General features: G+C 37.7%; 1 protein-coding gene across 16 annotated transcripts in view; it reads left to right on the top strand.

Annotated features, from left to right (window-relative positions):
- Positions 1-22,971, top strand: part of Unc79 (unc-79 homolog, NALCN channel complex subunit) — a 258,968-nt gene that overhangs the window by 129,031 nt on the left and 106,966 nt on the right. For all 16 annotated transcript variants that reach the window (XM_015495035.2, XM_048799242.1, XM_048799233.1 and 13 more), the window contains 8 exons: positions 106-229; positions 2,252-2,392; positions 4,922-5,143; positions 7,351-7,578; positions 14,504-14,642; positions 17,834-17,913; positions 18,001-18,149; positions 22,250-22,407. In XM_015495035.2, coding sequence (XP_015350521.1) covers positions 106-229; positions 2,252-2,392; positions 4,922-5,143; positions 7,351-7,578; positions 14,504-14,642; positions 17,834-17,913; positions 18,001-18,149; positions 22,250-22,407 — 1,241 coding nt within the window. The remainder of the gene's footprint in view (positions 1-105; positions 230-2,251; positions 2,393-4,921; positions 5,144-7,350; positions 7,579-14,503; positions 14,643-17,833; positions 17,914-18,000; positions 18,150-22,249; positions 22,408-22,971) is intronic.

The raw sequence follows: 22,971 nt of genomic DNA on the forward strand, positions 1-22,971 counted from the left end.
AAGGTTTGGCTCTCCAAATAGGGTATAGTGAGAAATACTTTGGTGGTATCAGTTTACCCTCATGTGTGCCCATTGGTCATTTACTTTTGTTGCTCTGCTTTTCAGCAAAATGTTTGACATTGAGCTCTGTCCTCTGCCTTTTTCATTGGAAGAGATGTTTGGATTTATTAGCTGTCGGTTTACAGGCTACCCCTCCTCTGTGCAGGAACAAGCTTTATTATGGCTTCATGTAAGTGAATGATACTTATGATTGTTTGGGGTAATAGTTCTTATCCTAGAAGCTAAGTTCTTAGCCTTGTTAGAGGGGTGGGAGGTTTTGCAGGGTCATAAGTTCATGTGTTCATTGAGGATTATTGTAGACTAATATCTCCTAGTCATAAATAAATGATTAAATTTCAAATATATGTAGCTCTAGTTATGGTTATCAAATATAAATTTATGCAATAGTGTTACTGAATTCATAGAGATTTTTGGTCCTTATATTACTTGCTGTCTGGGATTCTGAAAAACTTTTAGTATTAAACAGGTCCTTTATTTGGAAGGGTGAGGACTACTGATTAAGGGAGGGAGTGGCTCGTCTGCTTCCTCAACCGGGAATGACTCTCTTTTCTGCCTCTCCTGTGAACTCCAACCTCTCCTGTAAAGCCCAGCTCGGAGGGGTCTCCTCTGATGTTTCCCGCTGCTCTACACCCCCATTTGTCCATCGAGCGCTTTTCTTTCCCCACAGCTTGTGTGAAATCTGTTCTTTCTTAGAGTTAGTTTTTGTTTATTCTCCTGCTTACACACTCCTTGGGTTCAGGGACTGGGTTTTATTTTTTTGAATTTACAACTCTCTTCATCGTTTCCTCTCATGCTTTGCATTTAATGAATATTTAATAAAAAATTATTAAATCGAGTTGAATATCTGATGTAAAGTTTTGGGCAGTTTCAGAAAATAAGGACAAATTTATTGTTTAGAGTAACTATGGTTATAGTTACATTTTTACAATTTTCTTATAAGTACCGCGCGCTAACCGATTGCGCCACTGGAGCTCCTACAATTTTCTTTTGCTGTGCTGGGGATTGAATCCAGGGCCTCATGCATTCCAGTATATTCTGTCCCACTGAGCTACGTCTCTAGCCTCAGATGCATTTCTGTGTCACACAAAGATGAACTCTTATACACCTTTCTCCTATGTGCCTTTCAAGTTGCAAAAAAGGCCTTTCTGGATTCTAAACTAAGGAACAATATTTTTTAGAATTAACAAAGAGTAAAGGGAGCATTTGAAAAAAAAAAAAGTCACCTTGGGATTCAGAATTTAACTTATTTTATCTCCACATAGATTTCAGTAAGATAATTTTTATTTTAGGAAAGCCAGTCTTTCCTATACAGGGCTAAATGTTGCCTCAGTATTCTGTGACACACCCCTTAAGCTGCAAACCTCTGTCCCCACCAGAGTTGGGTCAGATACAGTCCACAGGTTCTATGGATTTGGCTCTAATATGGCCTTACTGTGAAGGCAGTGTGCTGTAGTTGAAGGTTTCAAACTCCTGGTCTCACCTTTTGGGGAGGGGACTGGACAATACAGTGGTTGGAATTGAATCATATATGCATTAATTGGAAAGTTTTTCAGAGCTCTTGCGTGCCAGGCACTGTAAGGTAGCTCTTCCCCCATACTTTCTTTCTGTAAGCAGATCATGGTGTGAGGGATAGTAACAGATAATTAAACGCAGCAAAAGTGGTAATTACTATAATAAACATATGTATAAAGCTCTAAGAAGCAGAGACTAGGGTTATTTTTTTTCTGTCTGAAGGAAGCAGGTATAGATTTCCAGGAAATTCTTTTCAAATAAGATGACTTGATTTTGGCCCAGAAAGACATAAGCTTGTACCAGACAGCAAGATTGGATGGGGTTATCAGGTGAGAGTGCAGAGGAACTCAAGGAAGATACGACCAGATTCTGTTGTCCAGGAGAAAGATGTGAGCGAAAGCAATAGCACTGGGTATAAGGAGGAGGGATAGCATCAAGAGAAACTTGATGATTTCTGTGGAAAGAACATGGCGACTTATTGGATACCAGGGTAGGGAAAACTCAGTTTAAAGACACCCTCGATTTTCTTGGTGCAAAAATTTGAGGATGACTGTAGAATATGAGTAAGTTTGAATGTCCTCATGCTTAATAGTTTGATTTAGGGAAAAAATTATCAAATGTAGCTTTCAGAGTTTTAAATTTGACATGTTTGGGGGGAATATGTCCTTTTTTTCTCCAGGTATTATCGGAGTTAGATATCATGGTTCCACTTCAACTCTTAATAAGCATGTTTTCTGATGGAGTTAATTCTGTCAAAGAACTGGCAAATCAAAGAAAATCAAGAGTCAGTGAACTGGCAGGGAACCTTGCAGCTCGAAGGGTAATTATTACCTGATTGTTCTTGTCTGTCTTAAGATTTAAAAAAATCCTTGTCAGTTTTATCAAGCTTGAAAGTAGCATCATAAGAAATCTCTCTGAAGATACTTTTTAAAATCACATCTCATTTCAGTAATTTTAAAAGTACGTTAAATAAAAAACATTTATCTGAGATAGATTTGGTATAGTCTATAATCAATAAGTTATTGAGTTTTTTATTTTTCTTTGGGAAAAATTAATTTTTGCTCTCTCTCACTACTGATAAAAGGAAAAGACAAAACAAACAAACAAACAAAAAAAACATAGCTTTTTTGATGCCCCCTCTACCCCACCTCTCCTGATAAATGAGAGTTCATTCCAGCTACTGGGCAAATCAGTGCTTCACACACATTGTGAGGAGTTTGGATGGTTTTTTGTCTTTTGCTTTTTGTCATTGTGTTTTGGGAAAACGAAATCAGTTGGTGGTGACTGTAGATAGTGCTGTCAGTATGAACTAACTGAGCTCGTTTTATTGACCTCTTTACATCTCTGTGGATGAGAAAAGTGTTCAAAAACTGTTAGAAATTCTTGATACTGTTTCTGTGGGTAATCTGATGTGGTTTCTGCTGGCCATGTGCAGTTTCTGAGAGGCCGACTCTCCCTGGAGGGTGGGCAAGGACTTCCCAACCCTCCTGTCAGACCTCTCCATGGAACCTGCCTGTTTTAGTCAGCTTTTTGCTGCTGTGACCAAAAGACCTGACAAGAACAATTTTAAGAGGAGGAAAAGTTTACTTTGGGGCTCGTGGTTTCAGAGGTCTCAGTTCATAACCTCCGACTTCATTCCTCTGGGCTGGAGGTGAGGAAAACACCATGGTAGAAGGGTGGTGAGAAGGAAAGTGGCCCAGGACTGGACACCAGGCATCAGAAAACCATTCTGCTCTCCAGAGACAAATATATACCCCAAAGGCATGTCCCCAATGCCCCCCCTCCAGCCATATCCTGCCTGCCTACAGTTATCCCCCAGTTAATCCCTATCAGGATCAATGCACTGACTTTAGGTTAAGGCTCTCGTGACCAATCGTTTCACCTCTAAAATTTTTTGCATTGTCTCACACATGAGCTTTTGGGAGACATCTCATATCTAAACCATAACACTGTCCCCATGCCAACTGATGTCTAGGGAATAAGAAACCTAACATGATGATAGGATCATGGTTTGTATTCATTACTCAAAAATAAATCACTTCTTTTTCATTGGCCTGTTAGGAACAAGCTGCCAACCACCTAATTTTATTTCTTTCTTCTATAACCTTTAAAATGGTATTACTTTGTGTGGTACTTTATTCTGTGCAAAGTATTCACAATGAACAATATCACAGAATTGTGTGAAGCAGTCAGGGAAGAACTCATTATCCTCACTTTACAGCTACTTAACTTGATACTTGGTAAGTGAAGTGATTCATAAATAACACTGTAAATATCCAGGTATTCCAATTCTTAATGGGGTGCTCTTCCTCTTTGCCTTAAAAATAGTGGCTGTGGAGCTTTCGGGTTCCTAGAAAGATCTTTATGAGAGAAAATATGATTTGAAAATAAAAGTGATACACAGTTATGACAGTCTGGGCTCTGATACAGAATTTATTCCAGATGGTTAAAATGAAGAGACTTTAATGGAAATTCTGTCTGTAGAGTTATGGAAAAGGTTATAGCAGCAATAAGAGTTGATGAAGCACCCAGAATCTAGTGACAGTCTGGTAGGAAGCCTCTATTCCCCTAGGGCTGAAAGAACAAGGAAGAAAGTTCCTGGTGCCAACTGAGAGCCAACACTAGAAGGAAGGGCTGCTGGAGAAGCTGCGGAGTGATGCGACACTTCCCAGGTGCAGCTCCAAAGCCAGGAAGTGGGTGGGGAGAAACACTCCTGCCTCCTGCCCTGCCAGCTGCAGGTGCTCTCTGGTGCCTTCATCCACTGAACCCACCTGGAGGCCAAGCAGCAAAGGAGCAGGGTATACTTAGTGCAAAACACCCATGGCATGAAGGTGGGCAGAGAAGGGCAATGAGGGCTGGAGGTGAGGCTTGGGGGATATATAAGCAGAGTTATATTATTATTTTCTTGTGATAGTTAATCATTATAATATCCAGAGGCCATTCTTCTTTAGTCATATTAATCTGAGATTCTGTGCTTATTTTTCTAAAAATTATCTTGCATTATTTTACTTTTTGTAATTCCTCATTTTTTCAGGTTATGGTTTTTAAACTAGATTCAGATAATATAGTTTAATTGGAACTGTTTGATGGGATGAAAAATATGACAAATGCCTTCATTTTCCAGTGTTGATGTTTCATTCTTTGACAATTAGTCTGAAAACTTGGATGGTTCTTTCATTTTAATGTGTTGAGAGGATTAGTTGTATTTGGAGGTACTAATGTCATTGGGTAATGTCAAAGGAAATCTGTGTGACAGCTGGAAATGCCCTCTGTAGAGTCCCTAATTATTTTATGCAGCCATTTGAGCTTCTGTGAATTCATTTATGTGTGTTGCCTTTCTTTCTCGTAGGTGAGTGTTGCCTCTGATCCTGGGCGACGAGTTCAGCACAGTATGCTGAGTCCGTTTCATAGTCCTTTCCAGAGTCCATTTCGGAGTCCTATGCGTAGTCCATTCCGTAGCCCTTTCAAGAATTTTGGACACCCAGGAGGAAGGACTATTGACTTTGATTGTGAAGATGATGAAATGAATCTAAACTGTTTCATCCTCATGTTTGATCTTCTCCTGAAACAGGTAGCTGAAGCATGAGCTTCCCTTAGTTCAAAGGTGAAGAAGGAGGAAAAACATTGTATAGTGATTCTTTCCATGTGTTGGGCATCTTCACACTTACTGAAGTGATTTGAAAATAAAAGTGATATACACTGGCATCACTCAGGTCATTTTACATATTGCTTTGGAAATTTCTTAAATAGCCTGAAAACTACTTGTGCAGATATCTGCAATGATGCTGACATGTGAGAATGGATTTGAATTTTAGAAGATTATGGCTTCATTAGAATTGATTCTGTTGAATAAATTGGATGAACAAACTGGACAAAACTATTTTTGTGAAACAGTGAGGTACAACTCCATAGTGATGGGACTAATTTTAATATATCTTATGGGTTGATTTTCAAAGATAATTTTAAAAACATAAATTAAAAAGACTTTTATTCTTAAATAATTTTAGATTTGCTGACAAGTTGCAAGGATAGTATAAAGAACTCCTGAGCACTCTTGTCTCAAATTCTTCAGATGTTAACATTTAGCACATGTACTTCTTTCTCCCTCTCTTTCTCTGTATGCATATAAATGAATTTTCTTAAGGAATCATGTGAGAGTAAATTGAAAACATGGTATCTTTATCCCCAAGTACTCCAGAGTGGTTTCTAAAAAATAAGGATATTATCTAACATAATCACAGTACAGTTATCAAATCAGGAAATATTTTATCTATCTTACAGAAATTACTCATTTAAAATTGATATAATAAAAGTATCATTTTTATATCATAAGGAAAAAAACACTGTTTTTTATCTAGGAACAATCTAGGGTCACTCACAGCAACAACTGGTGCTGGTTTCTTGGTCTTCTTTAATTCAGGACAGTCCCTCAGTTTTTGTTTATTGTGCATGTCTTTGACAGTTTTCAAGAATATAGTTTGGTGGTTTTGTTGAATGTGTTTCACTTTGAGTTTGTCTGACATTTCCTTATGACTTAATTTGGCTCATACGTTTTTGGCAGGAAGAACCAAAGATGTGATGTTCTGTCCTTTGTAGTGCATCATGTCAGGAGGCACAGATATAATACTGACCCCTTACTAGTAATAACTTTGATCACTTGGTTTACAATATGATTTCTGCCAATTTTCTCTATTGAGTCATTACAAATCAGCCCTGGGTATGTAGGAGTTCCATATCAGCAGATGTAACCAACCAAGTATTAAAAAAAATTTTGAAAACAATGCATTTATAGTGAACATGCACAGACTTATTTTTTGTTATTATTCTCTAAATATAGTATAACAACTATTTATATAACATTTACATCATGTTAGGTATTGTAAGTAATCTAGAGATGGTTTGACATAAATGGGAGAATACATGTACATTACATGCAAATGTTGTAACATTTTTATATAAAGCTATGGAAATTCATATATGTGGGTAGGTTCTGGAACCAATCCCCTGTAGATACCAGGGATACCTGTATTTTCCCTTTTGTAAATAGCAAGTAACTTGTAGGGAAACACTTTCAGATGATGAGATTTCCTTTTTTTTTTTAATGAGACTTTTTAGCACTGACATTCATTTCATGCCTGCATCAATTTTTACTATGATGGCTGCCAAATGATATTTTTTATTTTATTCGGTAAGTTATAATCTTTAACTATGATTATTTATTTTATTGCTCATATTGGCCAGTGGGAGTCTGTTAAAGCTGGCTCTGTGTTCTCCTGACATGTTCATATCATTCTTTGAACATTTCCTTAATTTCTGGCATGACAAGATATTCCAGGTTCATCTTATATTTTCCTTGCCCCAGCCCTGGAATTGGCCATTTCTCCAAGGATCCCTGATTCCTATCCACTAAGTGGATTGCAGTAATTAGAAACCAAGATCTGGAAAGTAGATGAGGAATAGCATTTTTTTTAAGTGTATAAAATATCACAAAGTGATGCATTTTAAAACAACTCTGTTAAATGTTACATGTGATTTTTAAAATAATTCTCATTATTTTGTCTTGTGTTTATATTTTTTCTAGAAGACTCTTTGGAAACAAATATCGATCTATGATATTGAACCTATATTGTCATTAAATAATTTAATGTTGGTGTCAGTAGTGAAAATTATCTCCATCTAGTATATCAATGAAATGTTGGATAAAAATACCAAATTCCTTCTTCTTCTTCTTCTTTCTTTTTTTTTTTTTTTTGGGATCCTTTTCCCAATGTCTTTCAGATGGAGTTACAAGATGATGGAATCACAATGGGTTTAGAGCACAGCTTGTCAAAGGACATTATTTCTATTATAAACAATGTCTTCCAGGCCCCCTGGGGGGGCTCCCACACCTGCCAGAAGGAGGAAAAAGCAATTGAGTGCAACTTATGTCAGTCTAGCATCCTCTGTTATCAGCTTGCCTGTGAACTCCTAGAAAGACTGGCTCCCAAAGAAGAGAGCAGGCTGGTGGTAAGTAGTGGAAGAAGCGAGATGACTTGTGTACAGTAGTAATGAAGATGGCGGCAGTGGTGTAAAGTGGTGTAATGGGGTCTTCCTCCAGGGTTATCTTATACTCTGTGCTGGGTTATATGTGAGACTGTACCAAAAGAAAGTTTTCCTATTACTTTCACTAACACAAGTTCCTGGAAAAAGACTGGAGATGCAGCCACATTATATGGAATTCTATTAGGTGGCTTGAGTTAGGGTTGTAGAACTCCATTCATGCAGTTTCCATAAACATAAAGCATTACTGGTATTTTAAAAGAACTTTATCACAAAGATTTAAGATTTTTTTTTAGTTGCATATGACAGTATATTTTGACATATTATACAAACATGGAGTCCATCTTATTCTAATTAGGATTCCAGTGTTGTGGTTGTACATGGTGTGGGGTGTGGAGATTTACTCTGGTATTTACTGAATTTCTGTTCTTTCCCTCCCCACTGGTGTTGTGTGTTAGCATCCTTGTATCAGTGAGGACATTTGGGTTTTGGGATTGGCTTATTTCGCTTGGCATAATAGTCTCCAGATCCATCCATTTATTAGCAAATGTCATAAAGTCATTCTTATTTATGGCTGACTAATATTCCATTGTGTCTACATTCCACAATTTCTTTATCCATTCATTTGTTGAAGTTTCGTTCCATAGCTTATCTATTGTGAACCGAACTGTAATAAGCATTGATGTGGATATGTCACTGTAGTATGATGATTTTAAGTCCTTTGGGTGTTAACTCAGGAGTGGGATAGCTGGGTCAAATGGTTGTTCCATTCCAAGTTTTTGAGAAATATCCATACTGCTTTCCAGAGTGGCTGTACCAATTTGCAGTTCCATCAGCAATGTATGGGTGTATCCTTTCCCAGACAGCCTTGCCACCATTTATTGTTACTTGTATTCTCGATATTTACCATTCTGATTGGAGTGAGATGAAATCTCAGTGTAGTTTTAATTTGTATTTCTCTAATTGCTAGAGATGTTGAACATTTTTTTTATATATTTATTGGCCATTCATATTTCTTTTTCTGTAAAGTGCCTGTCAGTTCCTTTGTCCATTTATTGATTGGATTATTTGTTTTTGTGGTGTGAAGATTTTTGAGTTCTTTATGTATCCTGGAGATTAATACTGTGAGGTGCAGCTGGCAAGGATTTTCTTCCATTCTGTAGGCTCTCTCTTCATGCTCTTGATGGTTTCCTTTGCTGTGAAGAAGTTTTTTAGTTTGATACAGTCCCATTTATTGATTCTTGATTTTACTTCTTGTGCTCCAGGAGTCTTATTGAGAAAGGTGATTCCTAAGCTGACATGATGGAATGCTGGGCCTACATTTTCTTCTAGTATGTGCAACATTTCTTGTCTAATGCCTAGGTCTTTGATCCACTTTGAGTTAGTTTTGAGTTGAGTTTTGTGCAGGATATGAGATTAGGGTTACATTTTACTCTACTACTCTATAGATTTTCAGATTTAATCTATATTCTATATAGATTTTCAGTTTTCCCAGCACCATTTGTTGAAGAGGCTGTCTTCTTCAATGTATATTTATGGAGCTTTTGTCTAGTATCAGATAACTGTATTTAAGTGGGTTTGTCTCTGTATCTTCTATTCTGTTCCATTGGTCATCATGTCTGTTTTGGTGCCAATACCATGCTGTTTTTGTTACTATATCTCTATTAGCTATTGTGAATTGAACTGTAATAAGCATTGATGTTGATGTATATCTCTGTAGTATAATTTAAAGTCTAGTGTTATGATGCCTCTGGATTCACTTTTCTCACTAAGGATTGCTTTGGCCATTCTAGGGCTTTTATCTTTCCAAATGTCCATGATTGCTTTTTCTATTTCTATGAACAGCATCATTGGAATTTTAACAGGAATTGCATTAAATCTGCATAGTGCAAATAGGAATAGTTTGGGTTCTTCTTTTCCTATTCATATCCCTCTACTTATTTTGCCTAATTTCTCTGCTTAGAGTTTCAAGAACTATGTTAAGTAGAAGTAGTGAAAGAAAGCATCCCTATTTTGTTCCAGTTTTTAGAGGGAATGCTTTCAGTTTTTCTCTATTTAGAATAATGTTGGTCTTGGGTTTGTCATATATAGCTTTTACCATGTTGAGATATGTTCCTCCTATTTGTAATTTTTCTAGTGTTTTAAATGTGAATAGATGTTATACTTTGTCAAATGTTTTTTTCTGCATCTATTGAGATAATCATGTGATTATTGTCTTTAAGTCTATTGATGTGGTGAATCATATTTATTGATTTCTGTATTTTGACCCAACCTTACATCCCTGGGATGAAACCTACTTGATCATGGTGCACTCTCTTTTTAATATATTTTTGTGTGAAGTTTTCCATTATTTTATTAACAATTTTTGCTTTTGATGGTGTCTTAAATTTCATTACTTGAAATTGATCTGTTTAAATCTTCTATGTCCTCCTTGTTCAATTTAGGTAGGTCATGTCTTAGAAATTTGTTGATGTCTTTAAGATTATCTAATTTATTGAAGTATAAATTTTCAAAATAGTTTCTGATTATCCTCTGGTTTTTAGTAATGTCTGTGGTGATATTTCCTTTTTATCATGAATTATAATAATTTGGGTTTTTTTCCCCTCTTTCTTTTGGTTAGCTTGGTTAAGGGTTTATCAAATTTGTTAATTTTTTCAAAGAACCAACTTTTTGTTGAGTTTTTTTAACTTTTACAGTTTCAGTTTCATTGATTTCAGCTCTGATTGTAATCATTTCCTGTCTTCTACTGATTTTGGTGTTGATTCATTCTTTTTTAGGGCCTTGAGATATAATGTAGATTATTTATTTGGTGTCTTTCTATTCTTAGAACAAATAAGTTCAATGCTATGAATTTTCCTCTTAGAACCACCTTCATAGTGTCCCAGAGATTTTGATATGTTACATCATTATTCTCATTTACTTCTAAGTATTTTTTATTTCTTCTATGATTTCTTCTGCTATCCTTTTGTCATTCAATAGTGTATTATTTAGTCTCCAGGTATTATTTTTTATTTTATCATTGATTTTTAATTTCATTTCATTATGATCTGATAGGATGCATGGTATTTTCTCTATTTTTAAAATTTCATTCCATTGTGATCTGTTAGGATGCATGGTATTATTTCTATTTTTTTATTTGTTAAAAGAGTTGCTTTGTGGACTAAGATATGGTTTATTTTAGAGAAGGATCCTTGTGCTGCTGAGAAGAAAGTGTATTCAGTCATTGATGGATGAAATAGTCTATACATGTCTGTTAGATCTAAATTATTAATTATATTTTTTAGTTTTACAACTTCTTTATTTAGTTTTTGTTTGGACAATCCATCCAGTGATGAGATAGGCATGTTAAAGTCACCCAGTATTATTGTGTTGTAGTCTATTTGATTCTTCATATTGAGAAGGCATGTTGATATGTGTATTGTATCTTCATATTGAAATGCATAGATGTTTAGGGCATAGATATTTATTGTTATTTCTTGTTTTATAATTCCCTTAAGTAGTCTGAAATAACCTTCTTTGTCTCCTATGATTAACCTTGACTTGAAGTCCACTTTATCTGATATGAGGATAGAAATCCCTGCTTGTTTATGAGATCCATGTGAATGATATGTTTTTTTCCAATCCTTTCACATTCAGTCTGTGGGTGTCTTTGCCTGTGAGGTGAGTCTTTTGAGACAGCATATTGTTGGCTCTTGTTTTGTAATCTAGTCTGCCACTCTGTGTCTTCTGATTGATGACTTTAGGCCATTTACATTTAATGTTATTAGAGAGATGATTTTTAGTCCCTGTCATTTTTATTTATTTCTGGTTTTTAGTTTGTATTAGTTTCTCCTTTGATTGACTGTTCTTCTAGTGTAGTTCCTCCCTCTGCTGTTTTTGAATTTTATTTTTAATTTCTTCTTCATGAAATATTTTATTGAGTATGTTTTATAGTATAGGCTTTCTAGTTGTGAATTCTTTTAACTTTTGTTTATCATGGAAGGTTTTTATTTCATCTTCAATTTGAATGTTAATTTTGCTGGGTATAATAATTTTGGTTGGCATCCATTTTCTTTCAGAACTTGTATATATTATTCCAAGATGTCCTAGCTTTTAGGGTCTCGGTTGAGAAGTCAGCTGAAGTCTGGAATGACTTATGTCTAGATATGACCTATGGTTTTTCTCTAATAGTCTTTAAAATTCTATCTTATTCTCTATGTTAGACACTTTCATAATAATGTGCCTTGATGTGGGTCTATTGCAATTTTATATATTTGAAGTCATGCAAGCCAACTGTATTTGATTTCTCATTTCATTCTTAAGGTTTGGGACGTTTTCTGATGATATTTCATTTAAAAGATTGTGCATTCCTTTAATTTGTTATTTCAGAGCCTTCATCTATCCCAATGAATCTTAAATTTGGCCTTTTCATATTATCCCATATTTCTTGGAAGTTCTTTTAATGGTCTCTTAACATCTTTTCTCCATGGTAAACTGTATTTTCAAGATTATATATCTTGTTTTCATTGCCTAAAACTCTATCCTCCAAGTGGTCTAGTCTGTTGGTGATGCTTTCCACTGAATTTTTAATTTGGTTTATTAATTTCTTCAGCTTGAGGATTTCCATTTGGTTCTTTTTTAGAAACTATCACTTTATTGAAGTGATCTTTCACTTTATTTTCTTTCCAGTTTCACTCCTTACATCATCTTTTACTTTACAAATCAGTTTAACTATGAACTTTTAAAATTCCTCCTCTGACATTTTCTCCACTGTGATGTCAATGGATTCTGTTATTGAGGTATTTTTATTTGTTTAGGATGGTTTGTTCCCTTGCTTTTTCATATTGTTTGTGTGTCTACCCTTTTATTAGTATCAATCTGAGGTGGCAGAGTTTCTACCCTATGAATTTATAGTATCCATGAATATTTCTGGTACCTAATGGTTTAAGGGAAGACAAAATAATAACAACAACAGAAGAAAACAGTATACAGCATTGAACTAAATACTTAGTTTCTATTATGAGGCTGAGGAAGGGAGATTGCAAGTTCAAAGCCAGCCTCAGCAACTTATCGAAGCCCTAAGCAACTTAGTGAGATCCTATCTCAAAATACAAAATAAAAAGGGCGGGGACACCAGGTGTGGTGGTGCACACCTGTAATCTGAGCAATTTGGGAGGCTGAGGTAGGAGGATTGCAAGTTCAAAGCCAGTCTCAGCAACTTATCAAGGCCCTAAGCAACTCAGGGAGACTCTGTCTCTAAAAATATATATAAAAAGGGATAGGGATGTGGTCAGTGGTTAAGTGCCCCTTAGTTCAATTCCTGGTACAAAAAAAAAAAAAAAGGCTGGGGACATGGCTCAGTAGTTACATGTCCCTGGGTTCAATATCCAGTATTAAAAAAATTATGGTTTAGATGCTCATCAACAGATGAAGACTCTTAGAACAAATAGTGTCTACTGCATGTAGTAGCTACTTCGTAATTGGATAAGTGGCGATCAGGAGAGTGGGTGAGGACAAGAAGAATGGGCTGGCAGGAGGCTTTGGCTAGTTTGCAAGACAGGTCACATCTGGTCTCTGCTACCTTGGTGGACAGTACTGGAAATGTGGGTTCCCAGGTGTATGCAGGAGTCGGTATATAGCAGGCAACTCTCCATTGGGCCAAACTGTGTGAAACTCAGTTTATGATTTGCTGTGGTGTTTTCTTTCTGTTTGTTCCAGGAACAGGGCCAGCCTCAATAAAACTGTGAAGTTGGCAAAGGTGTTTGTTCAGAGCCCTATCAGTTACTGTTTTAGCACTTATTTTTTCTTTTCATGATCTTCTTTGTCCCGCCAATCTTTATCTCCTGTTTGCTTGTCAAATAAAGTTTGAAAAAATGTTTAGTGGTCAATGTGATAGTTATGAGGATAATTTTATAAGAAGATATTTGAAGATGAGTCATGAAAGAAAAAAAGTAGAAGAGTTACCCAAGGTTAGATATTTTAAATGGTAGCCATACCTAACCCTCTCTTTAAAAAAAAACCTCAGAAAAATTAAATATTTTCTTTTCCTTCTATTTTTTGCAGCCTGTTTTATTTGTGTGTACACATGCATATGCATATACATGACGTGTTATGTATAAATACAGAACTTTAAGTATATTTGCATTGTTATACAACCCATCTCCAGGACTTTTTCCTATTGCAAAACTGAAACTCTAAAACTATTAAATGACAATTACTCCTGTCTCTTTTCCCACCGCCCCTGGGAGCCACCATTCTTCTGTTTCTACATTATACAATGTAAACTATATAAGTGAAACTTGTGTAGTATGCCTGAGCAGAATGTCCTCTAGTTTCCTCCATGTTGTAGCAGGTGTCAGAATCTCCTTCTTTTTTAAGGCTGAGAAATATTCCATTGCATGGACAGACCACATTTTGTTGATTCATCTGTTAATGGACACTTTGGTTGTCCTACCTTGTTCCCTTTTTCTCTCATGCTATGGTAACTTCTTGCTTCTAATATTTTAACTTGACTGGACAATTAGCATTTGTATTTGAACATATCTCTGAAAACCTCTTATTTTCCCCTCCTAAATAAATTCTGAACAAAATGTTCATGGGTGGGAGTCCTTGGGTGAGTGGGATACTTACCAATCTAGGGGATTAAAGCAGAAGTGGAGAGTAGCCTAGGAAGATGTGAGAGTCGCCTAGATGATGTGTTCATTATTTTTTCTTTTTTATTCAAGTGAAAACAAATGCTTCAATAACAGTTGGTACAGATCTTTCACTGTTATGGAAGCAAACTCAGGCTTCCTGGAGGTGTGCTGCCTTGCCCTCCTAGCTCAGAGGGTTGAACAGAACAGGCCATGATCCATTTTTATTGACTTAAGCCAAACCTTCTGTGCAGCCCAACAGTTTGCTGTGTTTGTTTCAGGAGCCCACAGACAGCCTGGAGGATAGCCTCCTTTCTTCCAGACCAGAGTTCATTATAGGCCCTGAAGGAGAGGAGGAGGACCCAGCAGCCAAGCATGGGGAGAACCCAGGCAGTCGCACCACGCCCACGGAACATGCTGGTAGGTGAACTTGGCTGATGGGGAGGGCACAGTATGCACCTTCCAGTTTGCCCAATGCTCAGATCCTTGGTTTCTTAGGTTGATATAGACTACGGCAAGTTCAGATGCACCTTTCTTAATGTTGACTTATGCAGATGAGCCATTTCCTACCAGATTATGAGGTGGAAGATCCATTGTAGCTTCAGTGGAACACAATCTGATCATCTTTCTGGAAACAGATCTTGTTACCCATGAAAAACTTATGTTAGTGTAGAAAACTAACACAATTCCGACAAAATGAGTTGTGTTCATTGTGTGCAGAAGTAACTATAAGCAGACGCTGATTGGCTGAGGTGGAGGGTGCTGGCAAGTTCAACAGCTACTCAGGGCACGTGGCCAGAGCAAAATATTTTCATTCAGAGGGAACACAACTTGCTTCCATGCAGTTTCTGCACCCCATGCACTTGGCTAGGACAATGGACAGTTGGTAGTTGCTAAGGTCTTTCTCAGAGTCTAGATGACTCCACTCCCAGTTGGGAGGAGGGATGACTTTATAATTTGCTTAAAGGCTCTGAGTGGGCAGATTTGGAACAACAAGATGACAGGAAAATGGATTAATTTGTAATTTGTGCTCTGAGGGAGTTTAGGGAATTCAGGATGTGACCCCCATGTGCCTCTGGAGAAGCCTAATTTTCTAGATCTGGATGGTGGTACTCTGGGAATTTGAACAGTACCTGGGGCAATTGGGGCAGCTTCAAAAAAATATTCCTGCTTTCATTATCCTGAACTATTAGACTATCTTCGTCCTGGGAGACTCACTCCAGAATCAGAAAACAAGGGCTTTACATCATTCCTTCAGCGAACAGTAAGCATTCTTAGGGGACTGTTTTGTGGGGTTCACTGTTGCTACTCAGTGTCTTATTCAGACCAAGGTAACCACATCATTGCTACAAAATTCTTGGTCAGAACTGCTTCCACTTGGTAAAGTGAGTATGAATATCTCAGCCCACACCACTTGATACCATTGAAACTTAGAGTTTGAAGGAATGTCTGAGGTGATCCATTTTATTGGTTTTTGAAGGGTACTTCCTGGAGCTATGAAAACTCCCTGTTAATTTCTTTGGAACTTCCTTCATTGGGGTGACAATTGGTGGGAAAATGAGGGCCAATGATAAATATGTGGGCTCCCTGCCCAGCTCTGTGGGATTCTCCAATTTGCTATACTTTTTACACTGGAGTTCTAAGCAGGATTTTCCTTAAACAAAGCATCCTTCAGAAAAGAAGGTTGAATCTGCTAATCTAGTTCAGCCTTCTAACTTTGCTGATGAGAAAATAAATCCCAGATGGGTTAAATGATCTGCCCATGGTGGTGTAGCTCTTGTGATTCATTTATAATTTATGCTTATACATAAGTGCTTCCAAGGCTGTGCTGGATGGAGCATCACAAACATCTGAGGACTGGAAACAAACAAAACAAATGAGCTCCACTCTCCACCCCCAATTTTGAGTATATTCTGGGTGGGGGCCTGGGAATTAGAAATTCGAATCTTACAAAACTAGTAGTAGCAGGAGTTGGGACTAGAAACCAGGTCTCCTGCTTTACTCAAAAGTAATGACAGCCCAGAGTCATGTTTTTTTCAGGCTTCATGCCTAAGGGAAGCCAGGGCTTCACTTAGAATCCCCTGACCTGTGCTCTTTCCATACAGATTTATTTTCTAAACCTAAGATAATGCACAAATCAATCAATTGCCCCTTCTATATACAATATTTTATTTGAACAATGGTTAAAATCAAACAGTTTTAAAAAATAAATTACAGATGTCCCTAGGGTGCTGGTTTTAAGACACATCCGCTCCGCCTGACAGAGATCAAAGACTGTGTGGTGCTCAAGATAGTGTAATATTTACCTGTAATCTACACACATCCTCCTATGTGTTTCACATTATCTCTAAGTTGCATATAATCCCTAATATAGTGTAAATGCTATACAAATAGTTGTTATATTGCATTTTTTATAGAATAATGATTAGAAAAAAATCTGTATATGTTCAGTATAGATGCATTTTTTTCCCTCTGTTTGTTTCGGAGCCTTAGTTGGTTGAATCTATAGGTACAGAGACCGTGGATGTGGAGGCCAGCTGTACTATTTTTCTTGCTGACATATCATAAACTCTACTTGTAAGGCGTTCACTTTGCCCTTCTTCCCCAGACACTGCTTCAGGCTCTGGCACAGCGTCAGCTGCTTCCCTTCTTTTGCTCTCTGCTGTCTTGCAGGACACAGCTATGGACTATGTCCTCAAAGAAGCCCCTGTAAACTCTCCCATGACCGCGTTCCTGGCTTCTCAGAGCTGCAGGCTGCCCCAGCTCTGTGGCCTTCAGGCAGTGATCCTCACTCCTCCTCAGGGAGTCAGGGGGTGGCTGCTCCATCCGCATGTTCAGTGATTCCATTACCTTCAAGACAATTTCGTTTTTCTTCACTCAGTGGCCTGGTGCCTATTGCATATGGCAGTCATCTATGTCCACCACTAAAATATTGTATCAAACTTCCACATTAAACAAATCGAGCCAAGGGCTGGTAGCAAGTGTTTAAAATATCTTTGAATGGAATATTCTCAGTAAACTGTTTAATATATAGGCTGAGAGGATTAGACTGCCGTTGTCTCTAATCCTAGAAATTGCCAAAGCTTACTACATTGGTGTGTTATTTAACACATTTTACACTAGTGTCTTCATTTGGTTAACTTCATTGAAGTTACTATAGTATACTATTGCCCTCCCCCCACCACCAGTGACAAAGGGTTTAGAGATCCTACAAGAAGATAAAACAAAAAGATAAAACCAGTGGTGTTCTCATCTGAATACATTCATCTTTTTTTCTGAATGCCCTATTTTGACTTAATTTATGGGATAAACCCCTCTGGTGCTAATTGACCTGCATAGGGCTGGGCTGGGGTAGCTCAGGGAGCCAAAGATCTCAGAATCCATGATGGGCCAATAGTGAAAATGGAGGCAGAGAAGCCTACATTGAGGCTTTCTGCACTTGTCTCATGGAAGGGCTATACTCTAATTTGGAGAGCAAATAAAAACATGTAAGGTTTGTGTACAAACACTTATCAATATATTCTGTATTTGGTTTCATGATCTTGATCAACTGATGATGATTGGGGTGTGTGGAGAGATAGGCTAACCTTTGTGTAATTATTTCTTCACAGCAGTAAAGAATGATACTGAAAGAAAGTTTTGCTACCAACAGCTTCCTGTAACGTTGAGACTAATATACACCATTTTCCAGGTATATTTTCTGAAATCTTTGAATTTTTGGATTAGTAGCATGCTGTTTTGGAAAACCCAGTAACCATGTGGGGTTTTTTTTGCATAGGAAATGGCTAAATTTGAAGAGCCAGACATTCTTTTTAATATGCTCAATTGCCTGAAGATTCTCTGTCTGCACGGAGAATGTTTATACATTGCTAGAAAAGATCATCCCCAATTTTTAGCCTACATTCAGGACCACATGTTGATCGCAAGGTATGTCTTCCTAATGTCTTATTTTGTTTGTTTATATTTTAAGCTTCAGACGTGAACTTAGAATATGACTTACTAGCTCATTTGGGTTATTTTCTCAGGGAGGACAGCTTTATTACCTATGGAACTACTTTTATTTATTTTATTTCACCTGATATTAAACTATGTCAATATGAAGATTATGTTCACTTGCTAGATACTGTAGGAATATTAAAAAGTAAAACACGGGTTACTTTTATGCCTTTTAGTTGTTATATGGGTTAAGAATAAAGCATGCCCTATAAAAAGTCAACAGATAATTTAATAATTACTTAGTATAACTAAGTAAGGATTTACTCATTTTCTCACGTGAAATGGAACTGCTAATAGACATCTAAAATCCCTCCATGCATTGTCTGGAAAGTTATTTTCTTAGGCACTGCTGAGGCATTTTGAGAATAATAATAAAATATTGCCCTGGATATACAGTGCTTTCTTCTGGAGGACCTTAAAATAACTGTTAGAGTTTTCCTGGCAGCAAGTCAAAAAAATATTATCCTCATTTTACATGTAAGAGAATAAGATGAGACAAAAGGAAAAATGATAAAAAAGGAAAAGGAAAAAGGTTCCTTCAGGTTAAGGGTAACTAGGAGACAAAACCAAGTCTGTCTTTACTTATTTTGTTCACTTATTTATTTACTCATTCAAAAAATATAATGAGTGTTCACTGTATATATTACTATTCTAGGCACTTGGGGAGTTTGTAGTCTTGTCTAGAAGGGATTAATTCTCAGTATACAGAAGATGATCACATATTTTATTATTTAAATTGGTCTACTTTTTAGATTAAAGTGGGATGGCCTTCACAATAATATCAAAACAACAGGATAAACTAAGATCTTGGATAAACTAAGACACATGGTCATTTTATACACATGTGCACACACACACACACACACCCAAATATGTATATATGTGTAACCCAAGGGAATGTGATAAGTGACTATTTTGCACAATTCACAGGTGGGTGAGCTCTTTTCTGGATGAATGGCTGGTGAAGGGCTGAGCAGTAGAGACCGTTTGGGTACTACAGCAAAGAATTTTGGTTGATAAGTTTGGAGATAGGTAGAACCTTTTTGGGGAAGCATAAGTGTTAAGAGCAACCAGAGGATGGAGTTGCAAAGAGGAGGTGAGAAATGAGCAAGGCCAGCCTAGGTGATGCCAAGGTTTCATTTTTGCTTCATGATTCATGGTGTGGTTTTGTGAGATAATAAGGAAAAAAGAGGCCAGAGAAGTAGGTTGGGACCCAGCTGTAAAGAGCATATTTCCTGCGTGTTCTGTCTTTCCTCTTCTTATGAGGCCACCAGTCATTAGATTTAGGGCCCATCTTAATTCAGTATGAACTTGCCTTAACTAATTATGTCTATTCTAAGTAAGGTAACATTCTGAAGTTCTAGGTGGACATGAATTTTGGGGGACACTATTCAACCCACTACAGAAGCACCTATGGGAAAGGCAGAGGAATGACAGAAGGAAAGGTGGAGAGGCTACAGAGGTTTCCTCATCATAAAATAGGGATTATCCAGGTGTAGCGGGAGGAAGGAGCTGAGAGGTAGACATGCTGACCTGGATGTGGGGAAGAGTGAGGATGATCTGAAAGGTTCAGGCCAAAGATGAGACAAGCTGCAAATATGGTCAGAATCAGTGATGGAACAGTCAGGGCAGATGTTCTGTTAATTCTAGAGGAGTGGGGATTCTTAATAGGCAGACTTCAGTTACTGAAGTATTCCCCACAGAAAAATGTGCCCAAGCCTAATGGATTATTGATGCTGTGCTTTTGGGGTACTTAGTCTAAGCTTTTTCCTCAAAGTCCCACCCTAACATCATGACAATGAAGGAGTCTGGGAAAGGACAGTCTTCCTCTTTTCCACCCAAGCTGCCTTAGAGGACTTCAACAGCCAACAGGACAGTCCAGATCCAGCTTCTCGTCCTAGCATGGTGTTCTGGAGGTTCTGTGTGTGGTTCGCCTCCTTTATCTAAGTTGAAAGTTCCACAAAGTGGCAATTATGTCTTCTCTTTCCTCTTCATTCTTCATAGAAACATCATCATGCTCCCTCACAGGGATGATGGTAGTTCAAGGTCTTTGAATAACTCCTGTATGCCAAGCACCCTGCATCAGCCCACATTGGGAGGAACCGGGAGTTCAGAGGAGTTGAAAACTTTGCCCTTGGTTATACAGCTGATTGACGGCAGTGCTGGGATTAGACCCACGTTTGTCTGACTTCCAGTACTCAGGTTGAACTGATGGTGTTTGAAAATGGCTCTTTTTTATGCTATAGTTCTGGCATGTCTTCTGATTAGCAGGCAAATTTATTGTGTTGTATGTCAGTATGCTTTCTGCAAAGAAGAGAGAGAAAGTGACATTCTGCTCATCTCTCTGCGGTACATTATAAGCTTTTTTTTTTTTAAGTTGTTGATGGACCTTTTTAAAATTTATTTATATGTGGTGCTGAGAATCGAACCTAGTGCCTCATACTTGCTAGGCAACCACTCTACCGCTGAGCTACAATCCAGCCCTCATTATAAGCTTTTTAAAGTCACTAATTGTTGCCAGCTGGCCAGGCTGACAAGATGATCCGAGTTATTTATCAATAACTAAGAAAGTGGCAAAGAAACTACACAAACATGAAAATACCTTTTTCTTAATTGCTGGGGTCAGGGATGGCTCTGTGACCTCAAAGATCACCTTCCATGCTGGAAAGAGGGCAAGGGGAGCAAGAGAGGCAAGCAAGAGAGCCAGCACACCCCAAACCCCTCTACTTATTGAGGAAAAGACATTCTATAAAATGTTCCACCCAAATAAGGCAAGGGATGGGTTTCGAAGGGTAGAGGCTTGCTTGGTGATGTCTTGTGGTCAGGTGATTGATTGACATTTTGTCAAGTCATGTCCATTTCAGGTGCTATATGGGATCATAGGCAGAGTGAGAGAAAAGGCACACTTGTGTTGCATAGCCCAATAAGTGCTCGACACCAGACCCGTCCCCTCATATGCTCAAATGCGCATAGCTCACACACACAGCTCATGAATGACTCACGACAACAAATAGTATTGCTTCTGGTACTAACTCTGGAGCCACATATGAAAAAAAAAATCCTTCAAATAACAAAGAAAACCAATAAAAGGCATGCTTCATATAGTTAAATGAAAAATTGAACCCAAAATATATTGAGAATTATTCTGGTAGGGCTTGATAGGGTCTTAGCTTAAACTTATCAGGGGCAAGGTATTACCAGGGACCTTCCTCTGTCCCCTGTCTTTTTGCTTTCCCCACCTACCCCATCACTTAGCCTAGGTCCGTCTTGCTTATTAGGTAGAACCAAGTGTTGGCTTCTCCCCAGGCAGGCTGTCCTGAGAAGTGGGAAAGAGAGCCTCTGGCAGCCCCTTACTGACACTGCCCTTTCTTCCTGAGATTTCAGAAAGAGAGAGATCTTTTCTCTCCCAGAGACAATATTGCTCTCTGAACAAACACTTGGACATTCCCATGCTTGAAACATATGCCCACTTGTAAGACTGGTCACTGTTCTGGGTATTGAAAGACTATTGTATTTTGGGTTCACCCTCATGATAGGGGAGTGGGGGAGCTTGATTGACAATACTGCCAGTTCCTGCAGAGGCTGTTTTTAATAGAAAAATAGTTGTTCTTTGCCATAATAAGGGGACAGGGCTGCTGGGCAGGCAAAACCAACAAAACTTTACAGCTGTTCATTAAAAGAAAAATGCTAAAAATCATGTATCACCCCATCATCTTAACTAATGCCAGTTTTGTATATTAAGTCATTGTTTATTTTTGTAGCTGAAATTTGTAATATGCAAATTTTAATTTTATGTTAAAAATGTAATAGGTATTTTTCTGTATTGTTATATGAAAGTGATTTCTTTAAAAAAATTAATATAACAGTATAGAAAATGTTATCAGAGGATTATAGTCTTGCGGATGAATGTAATTTCACTGAAAGCATCCCTAACAGCTGACAATTAACTATACTCACCAGGAGCTAAGATAAGAGGACGTTTTTCCGGGAAACAATAAACTCTCACCACTTTGCTTCTCTTGACTCCTCAGCCTGTGGAGAGTCGTCAAGTCCGAGTTCTCCCAGCTCTCTTCACTGGCGGTCCCTCTCCTCCTCCATGCTCTGTCCCTTCCTCATGGTGCTGACATCTTCTGGACTATCATAAACAGCAACTTTAACAGCAAAGACTGGAAGATGAGGTTTGAAGCAGGTACTTCTGTATTAGCTTAAAAATTCTCTGCTCATAATGTAAACCAGATGTCCAGTTCTGACATCTGTTTTTGGCCTCCTTCCTCCTCCTGCCATTTAAGGGACATTCTCCTGATGGCTGGTGTTCCTCAACTGAGTCTCCTCCACACAGTTTTACAGAGTGTTTGACATTATCCAGGCATAATTAGTTAACCCCCCCTTTTTTACTCCCAAATGTGTCCATTTGGTTTATAAATAATGTAGGTAACTTGTATCAGAGTTACTGAGATATCTGTTAAAAATAAAAGTTATTGAGCCCCACCCTAACGTACTGAATCAGAATCTCAGGGTAGTGGTGAGGATAGGAATCTAGATTTTAAACAAGTTTTCAGGTAATTCAGTAAGGTTTGAGAATTCCTTCTGGTCTTGCCATCGAGGCACAAAGAACCAAGTCTGGTGCATGAAGGGTCTAATTTGCTAGTGCATAAAATGGCAAATTCTCAGAATAAAGTGGTAGAGAAGGACCTTGGATGTTTTCTTGGAACTTTATATCTTCTGGCTCATTGTTCTCAGGGGCAGCAAGCAG

This window comes from Marmota marmota, unplaced genomic scaffold (genome assembly GCF_001458135.2).
Source record: "Marmota marmota marmota unplaced genomic scaffold, marMar, whole genome shotgun sequence".
Taxonomy (NCBI): Eukaryota; Metazoa; Chordata; class Mammalia; order Rodentia; family Sciuridae; genus Marmota; species Marmota marmota.